The sequence below is a fragment of the Apostichopus japonicus genome, chromosome 18 (genome assembly GCF_037975245.1).
Source record: "Apostichopus japonicus isolate 1M-3 chromosome 18, ASM3797524v1, whole genome shotgun sequence".
Taxonomy (NCBI): Eukaryota; Metazoa; Echinodermata; class Holothuroidea; order Aspidochirotida; family Stichopodidae; genus Apostichopus; species Apostichopus japonicus.
This window is the reverse complement of record NC_092578.1, coordinates 15796213-15806574: the sequence shown is the minus strand read 5'-3', so window position 1 is coordinate 15806574 and position 10362 is coordinate 15796213. Positions and strand designations below refer to the sequence as shown.

Genomic DNA, 10362 nt, shown 5'->3' with positions numbered 1-10362 from the left:
AATGAGATTTTTGAAAACATGCTGGCAACCTGTTTGTCTGTGGTGTTGTCATTTTTCGCACTTGAAATCATATCCAAACTTAGTTTCTGACACATATATTTACTCCAGTGTAAATAACTGCTTCTTTTGCAGGCTGTTTGCTGCTCAGACCATCTGCACTGTTGTCCAAATGGTTACACATGTGATGTTTCTCAAGGCACATGTAGTCAAGGAAGTGAGATTATGAACTGGTTCGAAAAGACTGAAGCATTCACTGTTGGAACAGTTACATGTCCAGGAGGACAAAGTGAATGTCCAGATGGAAACACATGTTGTCTTCTTTCCAGTGGACAATATGGGTGTTGTCCTTTACCAAATGTAAGAAAAAAAACCATGTTTTTTAGAATTTATTTATATTTTATTTAGTTTTGGTATGACAATCACTGCAAGGAAAGATAACAGGTAGGATTATGATCAGAAAATGAGATGTTTTGGAAATATTTTAGAATAAACTTTTGTTCCTGTAAGATAATAAAGTACTTCCTTTACCTAAATATAACTGGTTTTATTAAGTTGAATCACTGTGTAAAATTTTTAAATTCCATCTTCTTATTTTTGTTGTGTACTAAATCATTGGGATCCTAGAAAGCAGAAAGGTGTATGGTAATAGCAAATAAGATTTTTTGAAAACACACTGGAAACCTGTTTGTCTGTGGTGTTGTCAAATTTTTACTAGAAACCATACACAAACTTTGTTTCTGATACATATATTTACTTCCAGTGTAAAATACTGCTTATTTCGCAGGCTGTTTGCTGCTCAGACCATCTGCACTGTTGTCCAAATGGTTACACATGTGATGTTTCTCAAGGAACATGTAGTCAAGGAAGTGAGATTATGGCCTGGTTTGAAAAGACTGAAGCAACCACTGTTGGAACAGTTACATGTCCAGGAGGACAAAGTGAATGTCCAGATGGAAACACATGTTGTCTTCTTTCCAGTGGACAATATGGTTGTTGTCCTTTACCAAATGTAAGAAATACACCATCTTTGTTATAATTTAATAATATTTCATTCAGTTTTGGTATGACAATCACCCAAGGTAAAGATAACAGGTAGGATTATGATCAGAAAATGAGATGTTTTGGAAATGTTTAAAAATCAACTCTTTTCCTGTAAGATAGGAAAGAACCTACCATACATATATGTAACTGATTCTATTAAATTGAATCACTGTCCAGAATTTTAAATTGCATCTTCTTAGTTTTGTTGTGTAAATAATCCTTGGGATTCTAGCAAGCAGAAAGGTGTATGGATACTAGCAAATGAGAGTTTTTGGAGACCTGTTTGCCTGTGTTGTTGTCATTTTTCTCACTTGAAATCATATCCAAACTTTGTGTCTGATACATATATTTACTCCAGTGTAAATAACTGCTTCCTTCGCAGGCTGTTTGCTGCTCAGACCATCTGCACTGTTGTCCAAATGGTTACACATGTGATGTTTCTGGAGGCACATGTAGTCAAGGAAGTGAGATGATAAACTGGTTTGAAAAGACTGAAGCAACCGCTGTTGGAACAGTTACATGTCCAGGAGGACAAAGTGAATGTCCAGATGGAAACACATGTTGTCTTCTTTCCAGTGGACAATATGGTTGTTGTCCTTTACCAAATGTAAGAAATATGCCATATCTGTTAGAATTTTATAATATATCATTTAGTTTGGTATGACAATCACTGAAGGTAAAGATAACAGGTAAGATTATGATCAGAAAATGAGATGTTTTGGAAATGCTTTAAAATCAACTCTTTTCCCCTGTAAGATAGGAAATAACCTACCATACATAAATGTAACTGATTCTTTTAAATTATATCACTGTCCAGAATATTAAATTGCATCTTATTTTTGTTGTGTAAAACATCGTTGGGATTCTAAGAAGCAGAAAGGTGTATGGGTAATAGCAAATGAGATTTTGTGGAAACCTGTTTGCCAGTGGTGTTGTCATTTTTTTTTTATTGGAATCATAGCCAAACTTTGTTTTTGATACATATATTTACTCCATAGAAATAAATGCTTCTTTTGCAGGCTGTTTGCTGCTCAGACCATCTGCACTGTTGTCCAAATGGTTACACATGTGATGTTTCTGGAGGCACATGTAGTCAAGGAAGTGAGATTATGGCCTGGTTTGAAAAGACTGAAGCAACCAATGTTGGAACAGTTACATGTCCAGGAGGACAAAGTGAATGTCCAGATGGAAACACATGTTGCCTTCTTTCCAGTGGACAATATGGTTGTTGTCCTTTACCAAATGTAAGAAATACACCATGTTTATTAAAATTTAATAATATTTCATTCAGTTTTGGTATGACAATCACTGAAGGTAAAGATAACAGGTAGGAATATGATCAGAAAATGAGATGTTTTGGAAATGTTTTCAAATCAACTCTTTTCCCCTGTAAGATAGGAAAGAACCTACAATAAATGAATGTAACTGATTCTTTTAAATTGAATCACTGTCCAGAATTTTAACTTGCATCTTAAATTTGTTGTTTAAAACATCGTTGGGATTCTAAGAAGCAGAAAGGTGTATGGTAATAGCAAATGAGATTATTTGAAAACACACTGGAAACCTGTTTGTCTGTGGAGTTGTCTTTTTTTTTTTTACTGGAAATCATACACAAACTTTGTTTCTGATACATATATTTTACTTCGACTGTGAATAACTGCTCCTTTTGCAGGCTGTTTGCTGCTCAGACCATCTGCACTGTTGTCCAAATGGTTACACATGTGATGTTTCTGGAGGCACATGTAGTCAAGGAAGTGAGATAATGAACTGGTTTGAAAAGACTAAAGCAACCACTGTTGGAACAGTTACATGTCCAGGAGGACAAAGTGAATGTCCAGATGGAAACACATGTTGTCTTCTTTCCAGTGGACAATATGGTTGTTGTCCTTTACCAAATGTAAGAAATACACCATGTAATTATAATTTAATAATATTTCATTCAGTTTTGGTATGACAATCACTGAAGGGGTAGAAAACAGTTAAGATTATGATCAGAAAATGAGATGTTTTGGAAATATTTTAGAATAAACTCTTTCCCTGTAAGATAGGAAAGTACTTCCCATACCTAAATATAACTGATTCTATTAAGTTGAATCACTTTGTACAATTTTTAAATTCCATCTTCATCAAAGTGAATGTCCAGATGGAAACACATGTTGTCTTCTTTCCAGTGGACAATATGGTTGTTGTCCTTTACCAAATGTAAGAAATACACCATGTAATTATAATTTAATAATATTTCATTCAGTTGGTATGACAATCACTGAAGGTAAAGATAACAGGTAGGATTATGATCAGAAAATGAGATGTTTTGGAAATAGTTTTGAATAAACTCTTTTCCCTGTAAGATAGGAAAGTACTTTCCATACATAAATATAACTGATTCAATAAAGTTGATTCACTGTGTAAATTTTTTAAATTCCATCTTCTTAGTTTTGTTGTGTTAAAAATCGTTGGGATCCTAGAAAGCAGAAAGGTGTATGGAAATAATGAATGAGAATTATTGAAAAAATACTGGAAACCTGTTTGCCTGTGGTGTTGTCATATTTTTTACTAGAAATCATACATAAACTTGTGCCTGATACCTATATTTACTTCCATTGTAAATAACTGCTTCTTTCGCAGGCTGTTTGCTGCTCAGACCATCTGCACTGTTGTCCAAATGGTTACACATGTGACGTTGCTGGAGGCACATGTAGTCAAGGAAGTGAGATTATGGCCTGGTTTGAAAAGACTGAAGCAACCACTGTTGGAACAGTTACATGTCCAGGAGGACAAAGTGAATGTCCAGATGGAAACACATGTTGTCTTCTTTCCAGTGGACAATATGGTTGTTGTCCTTTACCAAATGTAAGTAAAAAACATGTTTTTTAGAATTAAAGAATATTTTATTCAGTTTTGGTAAGACAATAACTGAAGGGGTAGACAACAGTTAAGATTATGATCAGAAAATGAGATGTTTTGGAATATTTTAGAATAAACTCTTTCCCTGTAAGATAGGAAAGTACTTCCCATACCTAAATATAACTAATTCTATTAAGTTGAATCACTGTGTACAATTTTGAAATTCCATCTTCTTAGTTTTGTTGTGTAAAAAATCGTTGGGATCCTAGAAAGCAGAAAGGTGTATGGAAATAATGAATGAGAATTATTGAAAACATACTGGAAACCTGTTTGCCTGTGGTGTTGTCATATTTTTTACTAGAAATCATACATAAACTTGTGCCTGATACCTATACTTACTTCCATTGTAAATAACTGCTTCTTTCGCAGGCTGTTTGTTGCTCAGACCATCTGCACTGTTGTCCAAATGGTTACACATGTGACGTTTCTGGAGGCACATGTAGTCAAGGAAGTGATATAATGAACTGGTTTGAAAAGACTGATGCAACCACTCTTGGAACAGTTACGTGTCCAGGAGGACAAAGTGAATGTCTAGATGGAAACACATGTTGTCTTCTTTCCAGTGGACAATATGGGTGTTGTCCTTTACCAAATGTAAGTAAAAAACATGTTTTTTAGAATTAAAGAATATTTTATTCAGTTTTGGTAAGACAATCACTGAAGGGGTAGAAAAAAGTTAAGATTATGATCAGAAAACGAGATGTTTTGGAAATATTTTAGAATAAACTCTTTCCCTGTAAGATAGGAAAGTACTTCCCATACCTAAATATAACTGATTCAATAAAGTTGAATCACTGTGTAAATTTTTTAAATTCCATCTTCATCAAAGTGAATGTCCAGATGGAAACACATGTTGTCTTCTTTCCAGTGGACAATATGGTTGTTGTCCTTTACCAAATGTAAGAAATACACCATGTAATTATAATTTAATAATATTTCATTCAGTTGGTATGACAATCACTGAAGGTAAAGATAACAGGTAGGATTATGATCAGAAAATGAGATGTTTTGGAAATAGTTTTGAATAAACTCTTTTCCCTGTAAGATAGGAAAGTACTTTCCATACATAAATATAACTGATTCAATAAAGTTGATTCACTGTGTAAATTTTTTAAATTCCATCTTCTTAGTTTTGTTGTGTTAAAAATCGTTGGGATCCTAGAAAGCAGAAAGGTGTATGGAAATAATGAATGAGAATTATTGAAAACATACTGGAAACCTGTTTGCCTGTGGTGTTGTCATATTTTTTACTAGAAATCATACATAAACTTGTGCCTGATACCTATACTTACTTCCATTGTAAATAACTGCTTCTTTCGCAGGCTGTTTGCTGCTCAGACCATCTGCACTGTTGTCCAAATGGTTACACATGTGACGTTGCTGGAGGCACATGTAGTCAAGGAAGTGAGATTATGGCCTGGTTTGAAAAGACTGAAGCAACCACTGTTGGAACAGTTACATGTCCAGGAGGACAAAGTGAATGTCCAGATGGAAACACATGTTGTCTTCTTTCCAGTGGACAATATGGTTGTTGTCCTTTACCAAATGTAAGAAAAAAAACATGTTTTTTAGAATTAAAGAATATTTTATTCAGTTTTGGTAAGACAATAACTGAAGGGGTAGACAACAGTTAAGATTATGATCAGAAAATGAGATGTTTTGGAATATTTTAGAATAAACTCTTTCCCTGTAAGATAGGAAAGTACTTCCCATACCTAAATATAACTAATTCTATTAAGTTGAATCACTGTGTACAATTTTTAAATTCCATCTTCTTAGTTTTGTTGTGTAAAAAATCGTTGGGATCCTAGAAAGCAGAAAGGTGTATGGGTAGTAGCAAATGAGCTTTTTTGTAAAACATGCTGGAAACCTGTTTGCCTGTGGTACTGTCATTTTATTTTACTAGAAATCATATCCAAACTTTTGTTTCTGATACATATATTTTACTCCAGTGTAAAATACTGCTTCTTTCGTAGGCTGTTTGCTGCTCAGACCATCTGCATTGTTGTCCAAATGGTTACACATGTGATGTTTCTGCAGGCACATGTAGTCAAGGAAGTGAGATTATAGCCTGGTTTGAAAAGACTGAAGCAACCACTGTTGGAACAGTTACATGTCCAGGAGGACAAAGTGAATGTCCAGATGGAAACACATGTTGTCTTCTTTCCAGTGGACAATATGGTTGTTGTCCTTTACCAAATGTAAGAAATACACCATGTTTGTTAGAATTTAATAATATTGTAGTCAGTTTAGGTATGACAATCACTGAAGGGAAAGATAACAGGTAGGATTATGATCAGAAAATGAGATGTTTTGGAAATAGTTTAAAATCAACTCTTTTCCCCTGTAAGATAGGAAAGTACTTTTCATACATGAATATAACTGATTCAATAAAGTTGAATCACTGTGTAAATTTTTTAAATTCCATCTTCTTAGTTTTGTTGTGTTAAAAATCGTTGGGATCCTAGAAAGCAGAAAGGTGTATGGAAAATAATGAATGAGAATTATTGAAAACATGATGGAAACCTGTTTGTGTGTGGTTTTGTCATATTTTTTCTAGAAATCATACATAAACTTGTGCCTGATACCTATACTTACTTCCATTGCAAATAACTGCTTCTTTTGCAGGCTGTTTGCTGCTCAGACCATCTGCACTGTTGTCCAAATGGTTACACATGTGACGTTGCTGGAGGCACATGTAGTCAAGGAAGTGAGATTATGGCCTGGTTTGAAAAGACTGAAGCAACCACTGTTGGAACAGTTACATGTCCAGGAGGACAAAGTGAATGTCCAGATGGAAACACATGTTGTCTTCTTTCCAGTGGACAATATGGTTGTTGTCCTTTACCAAATGTAAGAAATACAACATGTTTATTAGAATTTAATACTATTTTATTCAGTTTTGGTATGACAATCACCGAAGGTAAAGATTACAGGTAGGATTATGATCAGAAAATGAAATGTTTTGGAAATGTTTAAAAATAACTCTTTTCCCGTGTAAGATAGGAAAGAACCTACCATACATAAATGTAACTGATTCTATTAAATTGAATCACTGTCCAGAATTTTAAATTGCATCTTATTTTTGTTGTGTAAAAAATCGTTGGAATTCTAGAAAGCAGAAAGGTGTGTGAATAAAAGCAAACGAGATTTTGCGGAAACCTGTTTGCCTGTGGTGTTGTCGTTTTTGTCACTTGAAATCATATCCAAACTTTGTTTCTGAAACATATATTTATTCCACATGTAAAATATTGCTTCTTTCGTAGGCTGTTTGCTGCTCAGACCATCTGCACTGTTGTCCAAATGGTTACACATGTGACGTTGCTGGAGGCACATGTAGTCAAGGAAGTGCAATTATAAACTGGTTTGAAAAGACTGAAGCAACCACTCTTGGAACAGTTACGTGTCCAGGAGGACAAAGTGAATGTCCAGATGGAAACACATGTTGTCTTCTTTCCAGTGGACAATATGGTTGTTGTCCTTTACCAAATGTAAGTAAAAAACATGTTTTTTAGAATTAAAGAATAATTTATTCAGTTTTGGTAAGACAATCACTGAAGGGGTAGACAACAGTTAAGATTATGATCAGAAAATGAGATGTTTTGGAAATATTTTAGAATAAACTCTTTCCCTGTAAGATAGGAAAGTACTTTCCATACCTAAATATGACTAATTCTATTAAGTTGAATCACTGTGTACAATTTTGAAATTCCATCTTCTTAGTTTTGTTGTGTAAAAAATCGTTGGGATCCTAGAAAGCAGAAAGGTGTATGGGTAGTAGCAAATGAGCTTTTTTGAAAACATACTGGAAACCTGTTTGCCTGTGGTACTGTCATTTTATTTTACTAGAAATCATATCCAAACTTTTGTTTCTGATACATATATTTTACTCCAGTGTAAATAACTGCTTCTTTCGTAGGCTGTTTGCTGCTCAGACCATCTGCACTGTTGTCCAAATGGTTACACATGTGATGTTTCTGGAGGCACATGTAGTCAAGGAAGTGAGACTATGGCCTGGTTTGAAAAGACTGAAGCAACCACTGTTGGAACAGTTACATGTCCAGGAGGACAAAGTGAATGTCCAGATGGAAACACATGTTGTCTTCTTTCCAGTGGACAATATGGTTGTTGTCCTTTACCAAATGTAAGAAATACACCATGTTTGTTAGAACTTAATAGTATTGTAGTCAGTTTAGGTATGACAATCACTGAAGGGAAAGATAACAGGTAGGATTATGATCAGAAAATGAGATGTTTTGGAAATAGTTTAAAATCAACTCTTTTCCCCTGTAAGATAGGAAAGTACTTTCCATACATAAATATAACTGATTCAATAAAGTTGAATCACTATGTAAATTTTTTAAATTCCATCTTCTTAGTTTTGTTGTGTTAAAAATCGTTGGGATCCTAGGAACAGAAAGGTGTATGGAAAATAATGAATGAGAATTATTGAAAACACTGGAAACCTGTTTGCGTGTGGTTTCGTCATATTTTTTCTAGAAATCATACATAAACTTGTGCCTGATACCTATACTTACTTCCATTGTAAATAACTGCTTCTTTCACAGGCTGTTTGCTGCTCAGACCATCTGCATTGTTGTCCAAATGGTTACACATGTGATGTTTCTCAAGGAACATGTAGTCAAGGAAGTGAGATTATAGCCTGGTTTGAAAAGACTGAAGCAACCACTGTTGGAACAGTTACATGTCCAGGAGGACAAAGTGAATGTCCAGATGGAAACACATGTTGTCTTCTTTCCAGTGGACAATATGGTTGTTGTCCTTTACCAAATGTAAGTAAAAAACCATGTTTTTTAGAATTTAATAATATTTTAGTCAGTTTTGGTATGACAATCACTGAAGGTAAAGATAACAGGTAGGATTATGATCAGAAAATGAGATCTTTTGGAAATAGTTTCGAATAAACTCTTTTACCTGTAGGATAAGAAAGTACTTCCCATACCTAACTACAACTGATTCTATAAACTTGAATCACTGTTTATAATTATTAAATTCCATCTTCTTATTTTCATAGTGTAAAAAATTGTTGGGATCTTAGAAAGCAGAAAGGTGTATGGGTAATAACAAATGAGATTTTTTGAAAACATACTGGCATCCTGTTTGTCTGTGGTGTTGTAATATTTGTCACTTGAAATCTTATCCAAACTTTGTTTCTGACACATATATTTATTCCACACGTAAAATATTGCTTCTTTCGTAGGCTGTTTGCTGCTCAGACCATCTGCATTGTTGTCCAAATGGTTACACATGTGATGTTTCTGGAGGCACATGTAGTCAAGGAAGTGAGATTATGGCCTGGTTTGAAAAGACTGAAGCAACCACTCTTGGAACAGTTACATGTCCAGGAGGACAAAGTGAATGTCCAGATGGAAACACATGTTGTCTTCTTTCCAGTGGACAATATGGTTGTTGTCCTTTACCAAATGTAAGAAATATACCATGTTAATTATAATTTAAAAATATTTTAGTCAGTTTTGGTATGAAAATCACTGAAGGTAAAGATAACAGGTATGATTATGATCAGAAAATGAGATGTTTTGGAAATGTTTAAAAATAACTCTTTTCCCGTGTAAGATAGGAAATAACCTACCATAAATAAATGTAACTGATTCTTTAAAATTGAAACACTGTCCAGAATTTTAAATTGCATCTTATTTTTGTAATGAAAAATATCATTGGGATTCTAGCAAGCAGAAAGGTGTATGGGTAATAGCAAATGAGATTTTTGAGAACATACTGGCAACTGTTTGCCTGTGGTGTTGTCATTTTTCGCACTTGATTTTTTATCCAAACTTTGTTTCTGATACATATATTTAACTCCAGTGTAAATAACTGCTTATTTCGTAGGCTGTTTGCTGCTCAGACCATCTGCATTGTTGTCCAAATGGTTACACATGTGACGTTTCTGGAGGCACATGTAGTCAAGGAAGTGAGATTATGGCCTGGTTTGAAAAGACTGAAGCAACCACTCTTGGAACAGTTACATGTCCAGGAGGACAAAGTGAATGTCCAGATGGAAACACATGTTGTCTTCTTTCCAGTGGACAATATGGGTGTTGTCCTTTACCAAATGTAAGGGAAAAAAACCATATTTTTTAGAATTTATTTATATTTTATTTAGTTTTGGTATGACAATCACTGAAGGGAAAGATAACAGGTAGGATTATGATCAGAAAATGGGATGTTTTGGAAATATTTTAGAATAAACTTTTCTTCCTGTAAGATAAGAAAGTACTTCCTTTACCTAAATATAACTGGTTCTTTTAAGTTGAATCACTGTGTAAATTTGTTAAATTCCATCTACTTAGTTTTGTTGTGTACTAAATCATTGGGATCCTAGAAAGCAGAAAGGTGTATGGGTAATAGCAAATGAGATTTTTGAAAACATACTGGCAA

The 10362-nt window shown here is 34.2% G+C and overlaps 1 protein-coding gene across 1 annotated transcript in view; it reads left to right on the top strand.

Moving 5' to 3' along the window:
- The first annotated feature begins 821 nt into the window (after nt 1-821).
- Nucleotides 822-10362, top strand: part of LOC139959168 (uncharacterized) — a 28260-nt gene continuing 18719 nt past the window's right edge. The window contains exons 1-11 of the mRNA XM_071956767.1: nt 822-1009; nt 2061-2285; nt 3667-3891; nt 5252-5492; nt 5922-6146; nt 6574-6798; nt 7212-7436; nt 7865-8089; nt 8514-8738; nt 9167-9391; nt 9814-10038. Coding sequence (XP_071812868.1) covers nt 822-1009; nt 2061-2285; nt 3667-3891; nt 5252-5492; nt 5922-6146; nt 6574-6798; nt 7212-7436; nt 7865-8089; nt 8514-8738; nt 9167-9391; nt 9814-10038 — 2454 coding nt within the window. The remainder of the gene's footprint in view (nt 1010-2060; nt 2286-3666; nt 3892-5251; nt 5493-5921; nt 6147-6573; nt 6799-7211; nt 7437-7864; nt 8090-8513; nt 8739-9166; nt 9392-9813; nt 10039-10362) is intronic.